This window comes from Oncorhynchus kisutch, linkage group LG4 (genome assembly GCF_002021735.2).
Source record: "Oncorhynchus kisutch isolate 150728-3 linkage group LG4, Okis_V2, whole genome shotgun sequence".
NCBI lineage: Eukaryota > Metazoa > Chordata > Actinopteri > Salmoniformes > Salmonidae > Oncorhynchus > Oncorhynchus kisutch.
This window is the reverse complement of record NC_034177.2, coordinates 70,645,213-70,668,056: the sequence shown is the minus strand read 5'-3', so window position 1 is coordinate 70,668,056 and position 22,844 is coordinate 70,645,213. Positions and strand designations below refer to the sequence as shown.

At 41.3% G+C, this 22,844-nt stretch overlaps 1 protein-coding gene across 1 annotated transcript in view; it reads right to left on the bottom strand.

Annotated features, from left to right (window-relative positions):
• pcsk2 (proprotein convertase subtilisin/kexin type 2) overlaps positions 1-22,844 on the bottom strand; it is a 73,105-nt gene that overhangs the window by 27,396 nt on the left and 22,865 nt on the right. The window contains exons 6-8 of the mRNA XM_020481790.2: positions 14,684-14,760; positions 11,590-11,678; positions 9,608-9,783 (exon numbers count right to left, since the gene is read on the bottom strand). Of these exons, the coding sequence (XP_020337379.1) occupies positions 9,608-9,783; positions 11,590-11,678; positions 14,684-14,760 (342 nt within the window). The remainder of the gene's footprint in view (positions 1-9,607; positions 9,784-11,589; positions 11,679-14,683; positions 14,761-22,844) is intronic.

The window sequence follows — 22,844 nt, the reverse complement described above, 5'->3', positions numbered from 1 at the left end:
CAGATCAAGACCCTGTCATGGCCAGCCCAATCTCCAGACCTGAACCCCATTGAAAACCTCTGGAACGTGATCAAGAGGAAGATGGATGGTCACAAGCCATCGAACAAAGCCGAGCTGCTTGAATTTTTGCACCAGGAGTGGTATAAAGTCACACAACATCAATGTGAAAGACTAGTGGGTGGCATGCCAAGACGCATGAAAGTTGTGTTTGAAAATCAGGGTTATTCCACCAAATATTGATTTCTTAAAACATTAGTATGGTGTTGTTTAAAAATGAATAGGAACTTATTTGATACAAATGAATGCGTACTAAACGTTGTGTTTTACTTTCATTCATTTAATTTCTTACATTTGATTTCAGACAGCACACCTACGTTTCAATTCTATCTGAAAAATATATATAAAATGAATAATTGTCGAGGATGTCTTCAATGACCACACCTTTGATTTCCCATTGTATAGATTTTATGGAAATTATATATTTTCTGTCAATTTTGTTGGGTAATGTAAGTGTATTGCCTAATGTGAAAATGGTCAAATTTACAGTTCTGTAGCATATTACTTTCAACACTTCTAAGGGCAATTTGAAATGTGTATCTTGCATTGTTTGCTATTTGATTAAATGGTCATTAAAACAACTAAATTGAAAAGATATCATTATGTTGCATTTAGATGATTAAGACAATTTTCTCATTACATTTCACAATAAATGCATATTTTGAATCAATGGTTGTCTGGGGAGAGATGTTTACAATCCAAATGAATGCACAATGACAGGTTTTGAATGAAAGACTGGCTGCATTACAAATATGGCCAGTTTGAAATTTTGTACTAAGAGTTGTGAAAATGTATCACATACTTGTGAAAACAGTACCAAAGCGATTTACAAAAAAACTCAGATGGGACGTACAACTAGTAGTTGATTTTTGTGTGAAAAATTCGGAATATCTTTTTATGACAGTATCGCTCCCCATCTTCACAACAACGTTGTCAATATCACTTGCCCATGATAATTGACCATCCAATGTTATACCTAGGAGTTTAGCTTCCTCAACTTGCTCAATGGGCACACACTTTATGTACAACTCCAGTTGAGCTTTAGATCTTAAGAGAATGTTTTAAATGTATTTAAGACCAGTTTATTATTAATCACCCATTCTGATACTGACTGTATCTCCTTATTTTGAATTTCAGTGAGTTCACAGGCTTTGGGTGCTGACTTGTAGAGTGTGTCATTCTAGCTTTGTGTAAGTCATTTGTAAAAAAATATATTAAAAAAAATAGAGAAGAGTAATGGCCCAAGGAACTGCCCTGAGGGACACCTCACTGTACATATGTGATGTTAGAGAAACTTCCATTGAAAAACATTCTCTGCGTCCTATTGGATAAATAACTTTCCAACCATGTGATGGCAGGTGATGTAAAGCCATAGCAAGTGAGTTTTTTAATAACAATTCATGATCAATAATATCAAAGGCTGCACTGAAATCTAACAGTACAGCTAAAACTATCATCTTATTATGCATTTATTTTAAGCAATCATCAGTCATCTAAGTCAGTGCAGTACAAGTTGACCTTCTCTGTATGCATGCTGAAAGTCAGTAGTTAACATTTTATGTGAAAATAGCATTGTATTTTGCCAAACACAATCCCCTTCAGTTTACAAAGAACTGACAGCAAACTGATTGGGTGGCTTTTAGAACCAGCAAAGGGTGCTTTCCTATTTTTCGGCAGTGGATTTACTTTAGCTTCCTTCCACGCCTGTGGACACACACACTCCTTTAGGCTTCAGTTAAATAAATTGCAAATAGTGGTGGCAAGACAGTCTGCTACCATTCTAAATAGTTTCCTATCAAGGTTGTCTATACCTGGTGGCTTATCATTATTGATGGATAACAATAGTTTTTCCACCTCTTCCATACTAACTTGACCATATTCAAAACAGGAATCCTTCTCTTTCATTAGTAAATCTTTTATACAAAAATATGATTGTTAAATGATCAATGTTGTCATCTCACTTCTGAGTTTTTCCACTTGATTAGTGAAATAGTGATTGAAATGATTGGCAACATAAATAACCCATCAACTTCAACAAATGATATAGATGAACTGGGTTTTCTGCAGCTGATATAATTTAAAGTAATCCAAAGTATTTTTTCATTGTGTTTTATGTCATTTCTCTTTGTTTGGTAATATTATTGATTCAAAGTTTTGTTAAGTTCAGTCACAACATTTCTCAATTTACAGTATGTTGAGCAGCCTGAATTGTTTTCCACCTCTTTCGCATTTTTCTTTAAAGCAGTTCTCACAGTTCGTTTTTGAACAGGTGCATGCTTGTCAACAATTGGTATGAATCATTTTACAAATACTTCCAGTGCTATATTAATATTCACTTTCTCATACACATCAGACCAACAAACTTTACATTTTCATCAAAATTATCCTGAGTAAACATTTTGTATGATCTCTTATAAATTACTTTAGGCCCCACCTTTGGCACAACTCTTTGGCTTTTCTTGTTATTTCCACAATGTTATGGTCACTTCAGCCAATGGAAATGTATTTTGCTTTGGAGAAAAGCTCTGCAGCATTAGTGAAGATATGATCAATACAAGTGGATGTCACAGATGCAACACTATTGGCATGCTCTCTAATTGGTTGAGTGATAACCTGGGTCATATTGCAGCTTCCTCTTGGGTCACAGTTACAAGCTTCCTCTTGAGAGGACAGCTAGTTGCTAACCAGGCAGTATTCAGGTCACCCAGGAAATAGACGTCTCTGTTAACATCACACACATTTTCAAGCATTGCACACATACAGTTTTATTCAAATACTGACAGTTAGCATTTGGTGGCCTATAGCAGCACCCCAAAAAAGAGGCATTAGATGTAAACTTGCAACCACAACACTTCAACGACATTTGACAGGAGATCTTCTCTAAGTTCACAGGAATAAGGCTCTGAATATGTACAGCAACACCTCCCCTAAAGGCATTCCTTTCTGTATATGTTATATCCTTGTATTGCTACTGCTGTGTCATCAAGGGAATGATTTAAGTGACTTTCAGAGATGGCAAGTTTATTAATGTTATCTGATGTTAACAAGTTAATGATTTCATTAACATCATTTCTAAGGCAACATATATTAATATGGGCTATTATTAGCCCTTTCCTTGGTAGTTTATCAGCGATAGATATAAATTGGAGACAACATAAATGTGTATGTCTGATGTAAGGCTGAAACTACCGACCCTGAGGCTCTCTCATTCCTCCCAGGCATTTTGGGAGGGAAGGTAGACAATGAGCCTGTCATAGCAGATGTAAGCAATGTTCTCTTGCTCTCTGACAGCTTCCATAGTTGGGTTAAGTTATTTCCGCCTCTGGATGATCATATTTTATGGTTTTTATACCAAGACCTGTAGCTACCTTGTCAGAGAGATATCCATAACGGTATCATGTAGAGAATCACCAGTGTCAAGCTTTTAGTTTGTAGTTTATTTTCCTCAATCTCTAATACCTGACACATATTTGTGCTATGATAGCTCTCATCCTCTGTTGCTGACAATCAGTTACATAAAGAACGCGAGAAAGAGGTGGGAGTTTGAAGAGTCGTGCAGAGGAAAGATGTTAGAGGGGAAAAAATGCATTTTGGAGAGGGAGAGAAAGACCGTCTTTTATTCACTCCAGCAACAGTACAGATAGTGTATTTTAGTGCTAGTGTCACGAACCAACCAAAACAAATCTCAGGTTTAGTCAAAGCACCATAATTGTTTACTCATTAGCTCTAGCTGTTGAGCTAATAATGTGAAAAGATGTGGGAGGGAGCCATTCCTGGTTGTACAAACATACCAGAGCTGTATCCCACTGGGCACAAACTGGTTGAATCAACATTGCTTAAATTGTCAACGTATTGTGACGTGGAATTTATGTTGAAAATACATTGGATTTGAAAAAAATGTAACATTTCTACCACTGGATTATGTCATTATGGTAACCAAATGTCAACATACACAAACCTTATATAAAATATGTTGAATTTGTTCCTTAAAACAACGTCAGATCTTCAATGTTATATCCACTATCAGAAAAGAAGAAAAAAAACAATACAGTTGAAGTTGGAAGTTTACATACACCTTAGCCAAATACATTTCAACTCAGTTTCACAATTCCTGACATTTAAGAATGCCCTGTCTTAGGTCAGTTAGGATCACCACCTCATTATAAGAATGTGAAATGTCAGAATAATAGTAGAGAGAATGATTTATTTCAGCTTTTATTTCTTTCATCACATTCCCAGTGGGACAGAAGTTTACATACACTCAATTAGTATTTGGTAGCATTGCCTTTAAATTGTTTAACTTGGGTCAAACATTTAGGGTAGCCTTCCACATGCTTCCCACAATTTTTTTTTGCCCATTCCTCCTGACAGAGCTGGTGTAACGGAGTCAGGTTTGTAGGCCTCCTTGCTCGCACACGCTTTTTCAGTTTTCCCACAAATGTCCTATGGGATTGAGGTCAGGGTTTTGTGATGGCCACTCCAATACCTTGACTTTGTTGTCCTTAAGCCATTTCGCAACAACTATGGAAGTATGATTGGGGTCATTGTCCCTTTGGAAGACCCATTTTTGATCAAGCTTTAACTGATGTCTTGAGATGTTTCTTCAATATATCCACATAATTCTCCTTCCTCCAAAAATGTAGATATTTTTGTACCTGTTTCCTCCAGCATGTTCACAAGGTCCTTTGCTGTTGTTCTGGGATTGATTTGCACCCTTCACATCAAAGTACGTTCATCATTAGGAGACAGAACGCATCTCCTTTTTGAGCGGTATGAAGGCTGAGTGGTCCCATGGTGTTTATACTTGCGTACTATTTTTTGTATAGATGAACGTACCTTCAGGCATTTGTAAATTTCATCACTGCTCTAGAGGAGATCTGCATGGAGGAATGGGCCAAAATACCAGCAACAGTGTGTGAAAACCTTGTGAAGACTTACAGAAAACGTTTGACCTCTGTCATTGCCAACAAAGGGCATATAACAAAGTATTGAGATAAACTTTTGTTATTGACCAAATACTTATTTTCCACCACAATTTGCTAATAAATTCATAAAAATCCTACAATGTGATATTCTGGATTTTATTTCCTAATTTTGTCTGTCATAGTTGAAGTGTACCTATGATGAAAATTACAGGCCTCTCTCATCTCAGTCGGAATCCCTAGCCATGTTCTCGGAGCATGCGCAGACCAGCTGGCTGGATTTATCACAGACATACTCTACCTATCCCAGTCTGCTGTCCCCACTTGCTTCAAGATGTCCACCATAGTTCCTGTGGCCAAGAAAGCAAAGGTAACTGAACTAAATTACCATTTCCCTGTAGCACTCACTTCTGTCATCATGAAGTGCTTTGAAAGGCTAGTTAAGGATCATATCACCTCCACCTTACCTGAAACCCTAGACCCATTTCAATTTACTTACCGCCCCAATAGATCCAAAGACGATGCAATCGTCATCGCATTGCACACTGCTCTCTCCCATCTGGACAAGAGGAATACATATGTAAGAATGCTGTTCATTGACTATAGCTCAGCCTTAAACACCATAGTACCCTCCAAGCTAATCATTAAGCTTGGGGCCCTGGGTCTGAACCATGCTCTGTGCAACTGGGTCCTGGACTTCCAGACGGGCCGCCCCCAGGTGGTGACGGTAGAAAACAGCACCACTATGCTGATCCTTAACACAGGGGCCCCACAAGGGTGGTGCTCAGCCCCCCTGTACTCCCTGTTCACCCATGAGTGCGTGACCAAGCACGCCTCCAACTCAATCATCAAGTTTGCAGACGACAGAACAGTAGTAGGCCTGATTACCAACAATGAGGAGACAGCCTACAGGGAGGAGGTGAGGGCACTGGCAGAGTGGTGCCAGGAAAATAACATCTCCCTCAAAGTCAACAAAACAAAGGAGCTGATAATGGACTTGAGCAGACAGCAGAGGGAGCAAGCCCTTATCCACATCGACGGGACTGCATTGGAAAAGGTGAAAAGCTTCAAGTTCCTCTGCGTACATATCACTGATAATCTGAAATTCTCCACAACACAGACAGTGTGGCGAAGAAGGCCAAACAGATGCACAATTAAGAGCATCCTGTTGGGCAGTATCAATGCCTGGTACGGCAACTACACCTTCCGCAGTCACAGGGCTCTCCAGAGGGTAATGCGGTCTGCCCAACGCATCAACGGGGGCACACTGTCTGCCCTCCAGGACACCTACAGAACCCAATGTCACAGGAAGGCCAAAAAGATCATCAAGGACATCAACCACCAGAGCCACGGCCTGTTCACCCCACTATTATCCAGAAGGCGAGGTCAGTACAGGTGCATCAAAGCTGGGACCGAGAGGCTGAAAAACAGCATCTCAAGCCCATCAGACTGTTAAATAGCCATCACTAGCCGGCTACCACCCGGTCACTCATCCTTGCACCATAGAGTCTGCTGACCTATGTACATAGACATGGAATCACTGGTCACTTTAATAATAGAACACGAGACACTTTAATAATGTCTACATACTGTTTTATACATTTCATATGTATATACTGTATTCTACTGTATTTTAGTCAATGCCAGGCCGACATTGCTGGTCCTAATATTTTTCTGTATATTTCTTAATTCCATTCTTTTACTTTTAGATTTGTGTGTATTGTTGTGAATTGTTAGATACTACTGCACTGAGCTAGGAACACAAGCATTTCGCTACAACCACAATAACATCTGCTAAATATGTGTACTGTATGTGACCACGAAAATTTGATTTGATTTAATCTCATTGATCAACATCTCAATCAAATATTACCCAATTATCCAGGTTGAAATTATGTGGTGTGCCCAGTCAGATGCTATTAGTTTTCTTGATTGCTTTCATTTTCTCCTCTCCTTACATGTATGGCCACTGAGCTCATAGGAGTGGATACAGAGAGGTAATGTGGTGGAAAAGCCACTGAGCTTGACCCTCAGCATCAAGGCCAGGGTCAGTTCCATTTCCGGTTAATGCAATTGAATATGGAATCTGTCCATGGATGTAAAATTACAAATCTGATTGAGCCCTGTTGAACCCAATCCCAATCTAATCCAAATTAGCATACTGGTTGGTCATTTCAGTAACGGGTTGAGAAAGGGGCTAAGAAAAGGGGACTAAGTGTTCCAAGAGGGCATTCTCTGTTCTCTGAACAAGGTATTGCATTGTATTATATTCCAAACCTTCTTATTTTTTCTCTCTCTCTATTACAGCGACTCTCTTCTCGACCATAACAATCAGATATGAAACAGATACACCATGTGAATTGAAAAGAGCAAACAACATATCCATATCATAAAGCAGTTTGGGGATGAGAAATGGGCTCTCACTGGGCACACTATGTCATTTCAACATGGATCATTGGGTCATATTTGGTTGAGATGTTTATCACAGAGATTACAGCTTAGACTCACCCACTCAAAAAGACAGCCAAAGTTAGTTGAATTTCCAATGTGTATCACTATGCTTTCAGCCATCTGAATGCACAAACAAATTCCAGATATTTTGTTTATTTGTACAACAGATGAAAATGTCACTGTGCTTCATCTAATAGCAGAACCAAATGACCTGGATTGCAGTTGAGATTACATTAATAGTACATGGTTCAAATGACCAATGACGTTCAAGATTCTGCACAGATTATTGCAGCAAATTGTGAAGATCCAAAGACCTGTGACGTCATTTGTATGCTATCCTGAACATGCACACTTTATATGATTACATAAAAAGAAATGTAGAGTTACAGTAACCACTGACTTAGTCCTCAAAAGAATAGGACTAAATCAAATTAAATCAAACTTCAAATTCCTTTTTAAATAAAGATTTAATTTAGTCCTACTCTTTAACTTGGATTTTTGGTTGAGAGAATTTGGGGACAAACTGGAATTAAAGCCAGGCTAATTATTGGCAGAGATGGAATTTTCCAAGCAGAAGATACAGATCCTTCAAATGTTTATATTTGGTTGCGTTGACAACGACACACAATTCAACATCACCAAATAGTTTCACATTTTAAAGAGCTTGAAACCTTAGACCTATTGTATTGTCTATTTTTAGTTGAATTCTGGGTTGAATTGAAGTGATTGCTGTTGATGACTTTACAAATGCTAGAGGACTAAATAGCACATTTAATTGGCTCTGTTAAACCTACCCTTTGGAATGGCTTCGAAAGCTCAACAATCATTCTCACGATAGTACATTGGTAATAGTCAGTAACAAATATCATAGCTAAGCAAGGTTGGGCTTGGTTAAAACCTTGGGTGGGAGACCAAAGGGTAGATGTTGATAGATCCAGTAGGAGGTGCTGCCAAGCCTATAGTTTATTTTCTGAATGAGATATAATTTAGAAAATCTGGTTTCAAGGTACTAATTCAACAAATGTTGTAAAAGGTTTGTCTATGTTGACATTTGGTTACCATAATGACATAATCCTGTGGTTTAAATGTCATCCTCGGAACAACAGTTTACGGTGATTACCTTTTTCAAATCCAATGTACAGTATTTTCCACTTAGATTCCACATCACAATATGTTGACAAATGACGTTGAAACAATGTTGATTCAACCAGTTTGTGCCCAGTTGAGTGATATGAAATACTTAGTATCCCACTCCAGTTGAAGATTTAGCACGAGAGGTGTCTGCATCTCAAATCCCTTCTGTTTATTTGTGGAGGATCTAGGTTCACCAGAGTTACGTACGTGTCCCTCTCTCCACATCTATACCTCCCTTTCCATTTACATTGCAAAGTGCTGTTTGAAATATGGTGAGATCACCTATGTGCATGGCTTCTGTCTCCGGCGCTCCAACAAGCACTCTCATATATCTAGCGCCGTCCCGGAACATTCCGTGTGATTTGTTTCCATTATCCACGTCAATTTGCAAAACGAAGCCGCCTCGCTCAAGATGCAAACTAAGTGACTCGTTTAGAGTGAAGTGATTGGACCAGGGTGGGGGTGACAAGTGTTCCCTAACTGTTGAAGAAAATTGAGGAAACATGCATGGCTGTTCAATGGAAAAAATGCTAATTGAATGATTCTCATCTTGGGTTGTTGTTTTACAATGTGCATCCTGCCTAACCTACGTAATGGTGTACATATTGTATATATATATATATATGTACATATATATATATTAGAAGGCTGAGTGAAATACTGCTTGATTAGTTGTGCTTATCTTAGCCAGGCTTAGAACACATTTTGCACCTATTCAGTAATGCTGCTTGAGATCTGGTCAGAGCAGACCAGACTACCCCTCTGCATGTGGTATTATGATTAATCAAGCAGCTAATTGTCACTGGCACAGGCAGTATGCTAAATAACTGTGTGTTCCAGGGTGTCTCTGAAAGTGTCTAACAGCAAGGCTGTTCTTGTGTAAAGCTGTTCTTTTTCCAATTTTGTGACTCGAGTCTTATATACTGTGTGCCTATTCAAAGAACCCAGTTATCTGAGTAAGACAAGTACTCTACAACCCTGCTATCCACAGTTAGACCAGTGTTTTTGTGTTAGTGTGTGTGTGCATGTGCGTGTGTGAGTACCTTGTTGACTCCGTCAGCCATGGCCTGCAGAGTGAGCTCTCGGGGTCCGTCTACTGTCTTGCCGTCATCGGTGGGCCCCCAACTGGCACTGTAGATGTCAATGACCTGGGGCATGTGGCTGATGGACGATGCCTCGATGATGTCCGTCATGAAGGGTTGGTCTAGCATGCGGATACCTGGGGGGGGGGGGAGAACAGTAGGCAGGTGTGGAGAGACAGAGAGTGTAAGGTACACACTATTACAATTCTAAGCCACTGTTGACTGAATATCCCCAGCTAGCACATTTGGTTCCTGTTTTTGGTTTCAAATTGGTTGTGGGAACAAACCATACATACACTGACTGATAAATCTGAATGTTTTTTAAACGTTCTGAGAATGTTTATTTTTAGTTTGCAGGGAGGTTCTGAGAACGTTTATTATGGTTCCTTGAAAGTCTTCCTGGGAGGTTTTATTAACACTCTGAGAATGGAAATTATAGGTTATCAACATTGAAATGAAATGTAAGCATTTTTTTACTTTTAGGAAACGTAATGAAATACCAAGAAAATAATGTTTTTTTGTCAGGTTCCAAAAATGCCAAGCAACTATCCTGCACCATTCCCACAAAGTTGTTGGAAGGTTGTATGCAATATAACCATAAGAAAACCACACTTTCATCAAGCTCTAAGAAACATATGGTTCTCAGGAAGTTATGTGATAGCTGGGAATTTTCTTTATGGCTTGACTATCATAATTATAATAACTAACATAGCTAACATAATGTCACGACTCCCGCCGACAGTTGGCTCCCCTGCCTGTTCTGGCAGGGCTCGGCGGTCGTCGTCACCGGCCTAATAGCCGCCACCGATCCTTTTTCCTTTTCTGTTAGTTTCGTCTTATTAGTTGCACCTGTTCCTATTTATGTTTTCTTGATTGGCTCGCCTATTTAAGCTTGTGAAGCCCGCTCTTGTTTGTGCGTGATTATTTTGTGTTCACGTTTTGAGTTGGAGGTGTTATTTTCGCCCGGTGTTTGGGCATGATCATTTTGTGCCGGAATAAATTGCCATTTGTCCTTAAACCCTCTGCTCTCTGCACCTGAATCCTACCTTCCACTCCTAGTCATCCGTGACACATAAATAGCATTCCTCTCTGTTTGAGCCAGATGTTTGAGTAGGATAAGTAAGCTCGCTGCATTAGCTAGCTAAGTAAGTGAAAGTGAAAAAAAAATACAATGAAATATAGCTCTCTCTCGGTCTCTGTCTCTCTCTCTCTGCGGCTTCTCCTACATTTTTTAAAAATAAATACATTTGTTCAAAAAAGACCAACTATTGTCTTTCCCTCTCTTTGAGTCAACTACTCACCACATTGTATGCACTGCAGTGCTAGCTAGCTGTAGCTTATGCTTTCAGTACTAGTTTAATTATCTGATCCTTTGATTGAGTGGACAACATGTCAGTTCTGATAGGTTCGCGGACGTCCTCCGGAAGTCATCACTTGTTAAATCCACTTCAATCAGTATAGATGACGGTGAAGTGACAGGTTAAATTGAGACATTGATTGTGTATGTGTGCCATTCAGAAGGTGGTATTGTAGTAGGTGCAAGGCTTGACACAACTGTGGGAAGCATTGAAGTCAACAGGGGCCAGCATCCCTGTGCAACGCTTTCGACACCTTGTAGAGTCCATGCCCCGATGAATTGAGGCTGTTCTGAGAGCAAAAGGGGAAGGTGCAACTCAATATTAGGAAGGTGTTCCTAGTGTTTGGTATCCTCCGTGTAGATAATCTTTGATCACTGTCACCAGCTATCACTAGCTACAAGGGTGGAAGAATTGGCTACTATGTAGCCAACTTGATTCTTCCTACATCTACTACTAAAGTTAAAAAGCATTGGATAGGTTATTATGACTGCCACTTTTACAAGTTTTCAAAGATGACTGTGATCACTAGTACTTTTACATCCAAGCCAGCTATTATTTACCACAGTATTAGAGTAGTCTACATACCTGCCACCTTAGAGTTGTAGGCCACTCCCACTCCGCAGATGTTGTTGTTGGCTGCTGCAGACACCTCACCAGCACACCTTGTTCCATGACTACACACAGAAACACACAGATAGATTGGGGAACGGGCTAAGGTTGGAAAACATATTGGGAATCGATGTATTAGGTCAATGTACCAGGTCTTTAACCACCTATTGTAGACTTTGTGACTTCTGTTTAAACCTATTATGTCTATCAGGAATAGGATTACCGGTTGGAAGACACAAATTACCGGTTGGGGCACAAATCAATAAGAATTAGAATGAGGAATCAGCCCATTGCGCCACCTGGATAACATTAGCTTCAACAATTCCTACCACATTCATTTGAAAGAAGATTAAGAAATTGGTAGAATCTCCGATTTGCATTCAAATCCGATGGTTGGTTGAGGAAATGGCATTTTAAAAGGTCATACGAAGGCAAAATTGCATTGTGTGTGTGTGCACATGCCTATGTGCCTGTGTGTTTGTGTGTGTGTGGGCTTCCCACAGGGTAGCTGCAGTTAGCCCTCTCGGCTTTCCCAGCATGCCTTGCCACAGAAAGTCTGCTATTTATAAACAAACAGCTAATTAGCCACCGAGTCCTGCACTGCACTAATCCAGCAGCGGCGACGCTACACCACACACACACACACACACACACACACACACACACACACACACACACACACACACACACACACACACACACACACACACACACACACACACACACGTGTGGTGGAGAGCAGTGAGGGTAGATGGTGTTCTCTATGTTTAATCGTCTAGTCCTTGAGGTGCCCTCGGCAGCAGTGGGTCATGAAGTCTGAGTTGGCGATGGGAGAAAGATACGACGCTATCGGACATAAGGTCGCCCCTGTGAGCACTGCAGACAGGAGCGAGTGGACAAATGCCAATCTAGCCACCGTATCACTGTGTATCTCTCATACCTGTAGAAGATCTCACAGAGTGCATTGTCTAGGTAGATTTACATCACTGGAATGTAAAGCAAGGTTGCCTACTCATCCAAATAAAGAGTACATTTAAACTGTGTCTAAATACTCTACAGATGACAAGCTATCAAACTAAATGAATCCATAATTTATCAGCCAATCTTCACTTCCACTCATACAGATACGCAGGAATAAATTGCAACACACAATATCTTCTAACTCACAGTACCTACCTCGCATGATATATCTCCTTAATAACTAGTCTGGGCAGTATATGTTGTGGACTGCAGTACTGCAGCAGCTATGAGTGCCCAAAGATATTAATGACTAGATCTACGTGGCGAGATTCTTTTATATATATTTTGTATTTCACCTTTATTTAACGAGGTAGGCCAGTTGAGAAAAAGTTCTCATTAACAACTGCGACCTGGCCAAGATAAAGCAAAGCAGTGTGACAAAAACAACAACACATAGTTACACATGGAATAAACAAACAGTCAATAACACAATATAAATATCTGTATAGAGTGTGTGCAAATGAAGTAAGGAGGTAAGGCGATAAATAGGCCAATAGAGGCGAATGAATTACAATGTATTACAAATTACACTGGAGTGATAGATGTGGAGATGAGGATGAGCAAGTAGAAATACTGTTGTGCAAAAGAGCAGAAAAACAAAAACAAATATGGGGATGAGGTGGGTAGTTGGTTGGATGGGCTATTGACAGAGGAGCTATGTACAGCTGCAGCGATCAGTAAGCTGCTCTGACAGCTGACACTTAAAGCTAGTGAGGTGTTGGCTTTAAGGATGATGAGTGGAATATACCTGCTGGAGCGCGTGCTACGGGTGGGTGTTGCTATGGTGACCAGTGAGCTGAGATAAGGCGGAGCTATACCTAGCAAAGACTTATAGATGACCTGGAGCCAGTGGGTTTGGCGATGAATATGTAGTGAGGACCAGCCAACGAGAGCATACAGGTCGCAGTGGTGGGTAGTATATAGGGCTTTGGTGACAAAACGGATGGCACTGTGATAGACTGCATCCAATTTGCTGAGTAGAGTGTTGGAGGCTATTTTGTAAATGACATCGCTGAAGTCAAGGATCAGTAGGATAGACAGTTTTACGAGGATAAGTTTGGCAGCATGAGTAAAGGAGGCTTTGTTGCGAAATAGGTTAGCCGATTCCAGATGTAATTTTGGATTGGAGATGCTTAAATGTGAGTCTGGAAGGAGAGTTTACAGTCTAACCAGACACCTAGATATTTGTAGTTGTCCACATATTCTAAGTCAGAACCGTCCAGAGTAGTGATGCTAGTTCTTGATTATCATGGATTTATCAGTGGTGACAGTGCTTCCTAGTCTCAGTGCAGTGGGCAGCTGGGAGGAGGTACTCTTATTCTCCATGGACTTTACAGTGTCCCAAAACCTTTTGGAATTAGTGCTGCAGGATGCAAATTTCTGTTTGAAAAAGCTAGCCTTTGCTTTCCTAACTGACTGTGTGTATTGGTTCCTGACTTCCCTGAAAAGTTGCATATTGCGGGGACCATTCGATGCTAGTGCAGTTCGCCACAGGGTGTTTTTGTGCTGGTTAAAGGCAGCACAAAATCAATACAGACAAGGGGACTTGCTACACCCTGGCCAAGCCAAGGAGAACAGAGTTTATCAGACACAAAGCTCAAACTCACTCCTCTGCCTCACATTCATGCATGCCCACACACGTATACACACACACACACACACACACACACACACAATTGAATACACTGACAGGTTGCACACACATGCCCACACAAGTATACACATTGACACATATATAATTGAATACACTAACATGTAGCGCGCGCACACACACACACACACACACACATGTTTGAATACACTGACAGGTAGCACACACATGCCCACACAAGTATACACATTAACACACATATAATTGAGTACACTAACATGTAGCGCGCGCACACACACACACACACACACACACACACACACACACACACACACACACACACACACACACACACACAAACACATACTGAAATGGAAAAACAGAAATAAAACTATAACTGTGTGATTAATTCTTATGAGGCAGATTACTTTAGAGGGGTGAGGGGCAGCTGGTTTTTACCTGTTAAACCAGTCGTCAGTGTAGCGGGGGTATGGGTATGGGTCATTGCTGCTGAAGTCATAGCTGGCCTCGGCGTTCTGAAAAGACCGAACACAAACAGTTTAATCAGACAGGCTACAAGACAAAACAGGAAGAAGAGAGAGTGAGAGACAAGAAGGTAACGGTAACACAAAACTACAGAGCATCCAATAGAGGTGCAGTGACCTTCTCTAGTCTTGTCTTGTCCAGACCCAACCTAGACCGCTGTCATGTGTCGCTTTACTAAACGACTCAACTGATGTTCTTGTTGTTGCAGCCTCTGTATATTGGGTGTGGTTCACTGTGTTGTGACGTTTCAGATTCTTCTATTCATTTTCCTCTCAGTTACGCAACATGTGTGAGTAAAACACTTTTCTGGACAACACTGAGTCCAATTGTTCTTAACCTGGCAGAATAATTAAAAGGTTGATTGCATCGAGAATTTTCTTGTAGAATGTCCTCGTGCAAAAACATGCTATAATGAAGACCTTTCAGTCTGATGGAAGCATGTCACGTGGAACAGATTAATATGAAGAAAATATCCAAAACGCTCACTCGCACAAACATACACACACACAGTACTAATATGATGGTAATGCATGGTCACAGCAGGGAACAGCGGCTGAGACACTGACACACCAATTATTCCCGACATTTAATTCCACGTGGCCAAAAGTAATAGAAGCGGAATTAACAGCGGAAAAGCAGGAGAAAACAGATGCATTAGAAGCACATCTGTCGGAGAGTCATCAATCCATGCTGCGTAATCAGCAAATGGCCTGCCCTGCAGCCACACTCACTCACATAGGCACGCACACACAAACAAATCTACAAATCCACCAACCATTACAGGAATCTCAATCCCTGATTTAATCTCTCTCTCTCTCTCTCTCTCTCTCTCTCTCTCTCTCTCTGTACACCCCTCCCTCTTTTCTGTAACACTTGCTTCCCTTTGAGATTGTCATTTCAGAAGCCATCTTGAAAGGACGTCTCTCTCAAACTTTGTTGTCTGGAAGCCACTCTGTTTTTCATTTTCCTCTTCCTATTTTTCCACTTTTCTCAACCCAAAACAGTCAACTAGTCACCTTCAAGTCTCTTCCCACTGGGCAACAACTGGTTGAATCAATGTTGTTTTCACATCATTTTCTTCAACAACAAAATGTAAGCTGATCAAAATCAAATAGACAAATGTGTCACGTGCCCCGAATACAACTGGTGTCGACTTTACCATGAAATGCTTGCTTATGAGCTTATAGTCGTGTGAGTGTATATAGAGTCAGTGCAAGATATTGTCAATGCAGATAGTCCGTGTAACCATTTAATGAACTATTTAGCAGTCTTATGGCTTGGGGTAGAAGCTGTTTCGGAAGCCTGTTAGTCTGAGATCTGATGCTTTGGCGGACGGCAGCAGATTCAACTGTCTAGGCTTGGGTGGCTGAATTCTTTGGCAATTCTTCCTCTGACACCGCGTGATAGAGGTCCTGGATGGCAGGGAGCTTGGCCCCAGTGATGCCCTGGGTAACGCTTTGAGGTCGAAGGCGGTGCATTTGCCATACCAATCAGTGATGCATCCAGTCAAGATTCTTATCATGGTGCAGCTGTAGAACCTTCTGAGGATCCAAGGGCCAATTTCAGCCTCCTGGGTGGGAAGAGGTGTTGCTCTTTACAACTGTGCGGGTGTGTGTGGACCATGTTAAGTCCGTAGTGATGTGGACGCCAAGGAACTTGAAGCTCTTGGCCTGTTCGACTACAGCCCCATCGATGTGGATGGGGGCGTTCTCGCCCCTCTTTCTCCTGTAGTCCACGATTAGCTCCTTGGTCTTACTGACGTTGAGGTTGTTGTCATGGCACCACATTGCCAAGTCTTTGACATCCACCCTGTAGGCAAGGGGTTCCCAACATTTTTTTGTCCACGACCTCATTTTGATATCTCAAAATTCTAGCGACCCCAACCATGTGAAAACCATTATGTAATTAACAACCAATGTTTACTTCTTTAATGTGGGGCTATGATGGTCAATTTCAAATGTGTCTGACATAATGTCTCTTTCGCGTTCAAAACAAATGGAAACTGGGAACTCATAAATCTCTAACTTCCGACTTCAGTGCGTTCAAGACAACTGGAACTTGGGAGAATTTTTTGTTGTTGCTTTGAACAGTCATCCAACTCCAAGTCGGGAAATCGGGCCTCTTTCTAAAGCTCAGACTTTCCGACCTGAAGATCACTGATGTCATGATTTGACCTAGTGTTTTTCTGAGTTTCCAGTTGTCTTGAAAGCATCATTATCTCACCACCACTAATGAGATGGGTATGCTTGATGCATGTCACGTCAGAGCTTCTCAAAGTCAGGGGCTGTGATCAACAGTGTGCATCTCATCTCTGCTGTCACATCCAACCTGGTTTGATATTTGGTTTTAATGCAGACAAGAGCAGTGCTGATTCCAGCTTCACACAGATATGAGCTGGTGAAGGATACAATACGTTTCAATGTTCTGAGAGAGATGGCAGGGTATTATTCCCTTTGAGTCAGGAACCAAAACAGCTCGAAAGGCTCCACTTAACTCGACCAATCGAAAGGCCCCACCGCACCCCTGAAAGTGGCCTCCCCTCCCCACCTGGGGCCCGCCCGTCAGGAAGTCCAGGATCCAGTTGCAGAGAGAGGTGTTCAGTCCCAGGGTATCTAGCTTGGTGGTGAGCTTAGAGGGGACTACGGTGTTGAACGCTGAGCTGTGGTCTATGAACACCATTCTCACATAGTTATTTCCCCTCTTGTCCAGGTGGGAGAGGGCAGTGTGATGCGCAGTTGCCTGTGTCATCTGTGGATCTGTGGGGACGGTATGCAAATTGGAGTGAGTCCAGGGTGTCTAGGAGGATGGTGTTGATATGTTTCTTGACCAGCTTTTTAAAGCACTTCTTAATTACAGATGTGCGTGCTACAGGGCTATAGTAATTTAGGCAGGTTACCTTACCTTGGAGTTCTTGGGAACAGGGACAATTGTGGTCAGCTTGAAACATGTTGGGATTACAGACTGGGACAAGGAGAGATTGATTATGTTGAATCAACATGGAAAACTAGGTCATCAATGTTAGGGAATTTCATCTATTTTTCATCCGACTTTTAACCTAAATCCATGGTGACAGATTTGGTTGATTTCCCATTGAATTCACATTAGGTGACAACTCAATCAAATCAAAACTAAATGTTGAAATTATGTCTGTGCCCAGTGGGTTGTCACTGTGTTTCCCCTGTTTTTATGTTAGACAGTCTCTCTCTCTCTAACTCTCCACTGCTGTCTCTCTCATCTTCCTCTCTCCTTCAGCTCAGTCACATTCAAAATCCCCTGTTGTTCTAATCACAATTCCCCGTCATTTCTCTATTTGTAGCTTGTCTGTCTGAATGGCATTTATGACTCGTGGAGTTTTTACAGAGCAGTGTGCCCAGACACCAGAGACAAGAGGGAGATGGCGGTGAAAGTGTGGTGGTGATCATTAGAAGTATAGAGCTAAACCCATCAAATTTTACCAGGTGGACTGGCCAGGTCAGACCTTAGCAAGATACCAGCTGAAGTTTCCCAGAGAGGATATAGGGATGACTCAGTGAGGGACAATGAGATGCCAAAACACTGCACCCTGCTGCTCTGCTGCTCTGCTTTGCTGCTCTGCTGTATCAGCCGAGTGGAGCAGGAAACCAGGTATTAACAAGGTGAAGAGAATGACTTCCAGCACCGTGGCTGTAGTGTGAGTAAGATTGTCTGGAGGGGTTGATACCTCTGTATCAGTGGAGGCTGGTGGGAGGCGCTATAGGAGGAAGGTCTCATTGTAATAGCTGGAATGGAATAAATGGAAACGTTTGGTTTCCATATGTTTGATGTGTTTGATACCGTTCCATTTATTCCATCCCAGCCATTACAATGAGCCTGTCCTCCTATAGCTTCCTGTAATCAGCCTCCTCTGCTCTGTATACAGAGAGGGTTGAGGCTGAAGGTTGGTGTTAGGACAAAAAGTTACTGGTGTTAATTTATTTGTCACATGCGCCGAATACAACAAGTGTAGACCTTACCGTGAAATGCTTACTTACAAGCTCTTAATTAACCAACAGTGCAGTTCAAGAAGAGTTAAGAAAATATTTACCAAGTAGACTCAAGTAAAAAATAATAATTAAAAGTAACACAATAAGAATAACAATAACGAGGCTATATACAGGGGGCACCGGTACAGAGTCAGTGTGCGGGGGTACAGGTTAGTTGAGGTAATTTGTACATGTAGGTAGGGGTGAAGTGACTATGCATAGATAATAAACAGCAAGTAGCAGCAGTGTACAAAAGGGAGGGGTGGTGGTCGATTTTATTAATTGTTCAGCAGTCTTATGGCTTGGGGGTAGAAGCTGTTGAGGAGCCTTTTGGTCCTAGACTTGGTGCTCCAGTACCGATTGCCATGCGGTAGCAGAGAAAACAGTCTATACTGTGACTGGAGTCTCTGTCAATTGTATGGGCTTTCCTCTGACACCGCCTATTATATAGGTCCTGGATGGCAGGAAGCTTGGCCTCATTGATGTACAGGGCCATTCACACTACCCTCTGTAGCGCCTTACAGTCAGATGCCAAGCAGTTGCCATACCAGGCGGTGATGCAACCGGTCAGGATGCTCTCGATGGTGCAGCTGTAGAACCTTTTGAGGATCTGGGAACAAATTTCAGTCTCCTTAGGGGGAAAAGGTTTTGCCGTGCCCTCTTCATGACTGTCTTGGTATGTTTGGATCATGTTAGTTCATTGGTGATGTGGACACCATAGAACTTGAAACTCTCGACCTGCCCCACTACAGCCCAGTCAATGTTAATGGGGGCCTGTTCGGCTCGCCTTTTCCTGTTGTCCACGATCTTCTCCTTTGTCTTGCTCACATTGAGGGAGAGGTTGTTGTCCTGGCACCACACTGAGTTCTCTGACCTCCTCCCTATAGTCCGTCTCATCGTTGTCGGTGATCAGGCCTACCTGTCACGTTCTGACCTTTATTTCCTTTGTTTTGTCATTATTTAGTATGGTCAGGGCGTGAGTTGGGGTGGGCAGTCTATGTTTGTTTTTCTATGATTTGGTTATTTCTATGTTTCGGCCTAGTATGGTTCTCAATCAGAGGCAGGTGTCATTAGTTGTCTCTGATTGAGAATCATAATTAGGTAGCCTGGGTTGCACTGTTTGTTTGTGGGTGATTGTCTATGTTGATGGCTTGTTTCAGCACAGCTCGCATTAGCTTCACTGTTGTTATTTTGGTTACTGTTTTTGTATAGGGTTTCAGTGTTCAGTGTTTTCTTTATTAAAATTCATGATGAACACATATCACGCCGCATTTTGGTCCTCCGATCCTTCTCTCCTCTCCTCTTCAGATGAAGAGGAGGACGCCGTGACACTACCACTGTTGTGTCGTCAGCAAACTTAATGATGGTGTTGGAGTCATGCTTGGCCACACAGTCATGGGTGAACAGGGAGTACAGGAGGGGACTAAGTACACACCCCTGAGGGGCCCCAGTGTTAAGGATCAGCATGACAGAAAAGTTGTTGCCAACTCTTACCATCTGGGGGCGGCCCGCCAGGAAGTCCAGTTGCAGAGGGAGGTGTTTAGTCCCAGTCCTTAGCTTAGTGATGAGCTTCGTGGGCACTATGGTGTTGAATGCTGAGATGTAGTCAATGAACATCATTCTCACATAGGTGTTCCTTTTGAGTATACGTCAGCACAAAATGTACAGATCATTCAACATAATACAAATACTTGGTGGTTGTATTCAAACCACTCACAAAAAGTCCAACTTAGGACAGGCAGAACTTAATGTGCTCGTGCAGGCTTCCGCTGGATTACTTAAAACGTGACACACGGGAGATTACATGTGTGTGTTATTAAAACTTGATTGCAACCAAAACTTGATTGCAACCACCCACAATAATAAAGTTGATCTCTCGCTGTTACCGTGTCAAGTGATTATGATACTAGACAGCTGCGTCTAGGTTCTCTACTCCCACCCACAATGAAATATCAACCTATCAGGAGTATTTTAAACTGTAAAAAAAAGTATACTTATTTGAGTATAAGAATATAGAAGGAGTAGGCCTATATTTCATTTAAATGTTTCACCTTAAATGACAAAATAATATGTGTGCTGTTTGAAATAACTTTATTAGACAGCCTTTTATTTGGAATAAAATAGATAATATAGACCTAACTCATCATGATTGACTTGATTCAATACACATTTCAAATATGGACGGTCCGGGATAGTTTTCCCCAAGCTTGATAAGTAACGACCATACTATTCAACAATAACTTAATTTTTAAAACAATATGTAATTAATGGATTACATAAAATTATAATAAGAATAGGCAACGCCAAAAAGTAGTGCAACTGAGATCAGCTGTGTGGGTGATTTTTCCACGTATTGATGGTTTAGCGAGAGATTACCTTGTGTTAGTACACTGGCTAATGTTCGTTGCTATAGACCCCTTATATTATATAAGGTCAAAGCCCTGCTTAGATTTTCAATCCCCTGCTGTATTGAATATTACCACATCCTCAAATTAACTATGCACTAGAAATGCTCTCATGCCTCTCTCAGAGTACCACTTATGATATTCTCATTATGAACAAAGGAAGGTCGTTTGATATTAAAAAAGTATAAATATTCCAAAGCTTGGCCCAAAGCTTTTGAATATCGAGTGTCCTCCATATACCAGTTTGGAAACACATACTGTGAAATTTGTTGTAGACTAATTTACATCAATAGCCTACTAATTGATATTCTAAGTGTGAATAAAAAAGAGTTCTCTCTGGTTCCTTATTAAACTCATACCTCATGATTATCTTTACCACACCATCTTCGTCATGCAGTACTTGCCAATACAAGAGACTCAGAATCCCTTAACAACCTAATAAAATACAGGCACACGCACACTAAAACACACACTGTACGAGATGAACCCTTGTGATTATGTGACATCACCGGGCGTTGGCATGGTAATTTCCCTTGGAGGAAAGAAAGTAATCCTTGAACAATATAAAGACACAACATCCAATAATACTGCAGTAACAACATCCCAATGCAACATCCCAGTGCAGATATGGGCACTGACAAACCTCCAGCTTGCTAGAGACATCCCAAAGACCAGATAGGAGAAAAAAAATCACATTGTCAAAAGTCCTTCAGATGATAACATTGATAACTGCTTTAAGTTAGTTACATTATCAAGAGTAGGATGTCTGTCGGAACGATGCGTAAGAGGCGCTAAACAAGATTGTCCCGGCTTTACCTGACATCTGCTGCCCTTTGATAATGGCATCATATTATAATGATGACTACGGCAACGTAATTTCTTATTTCTGTTTTAAATTTTGATAAATGTGCAAAAAAAAATAAAAAACTGTTTGTGCTTCATCATTATGGGGCAGTGTGTAGATTGATGAGGGTGAAACAATATTTGATACATTTTAGAATAAGGCTGTAACATAACAAAATGTGAAAAAGGGAATTGGTCTGAATACTTTCCAAATGCACTGTGTAATCGTGCGCTCTTGCACATACTAATGCAGACCAATCAATAGTGGCTGATTGCAGTGTTTGTAGTCTTCTAAAAAATAGGAATACATAAACCAACAACAGCTTCGGCCCTGGAAGAGAGTGAAGATGCACTAAATGAGATGATCAGCCTCCTACACACACACACACACACACACACACACACATAAAGACACACACACACAAACCCACAGGAAGTGTATAGCACTAAGTCAGTTTTAGATCGTTACACAGCGTGATCCATCAGCCCAGTAGAGCATGCATGTCCTGCATCATCCTGACTGCCACGTTCACGACAGGCTATTTTTGGGGTAAGACTCATCCCAGTTAACAGGCAAGAAACATACACACACACACAGGCATCACACAGGCATCACACAGGAACCACAGAGCTTATGTCAAAAAGCTGAAAAGCTGAACAGAACTGCACACAGTATCAAGTTTCCTTGCCTATCTTAAAATAATTCCCCTTTTTCCAATATCCTCAGACTGAAAGGAAATAGTTTACATTTAATCATCTCTCTCTCTCCCTCACTCTCACTCTCACTCTCACTCTCACTCTCACTCTCTCCCTCACTCTCACTCT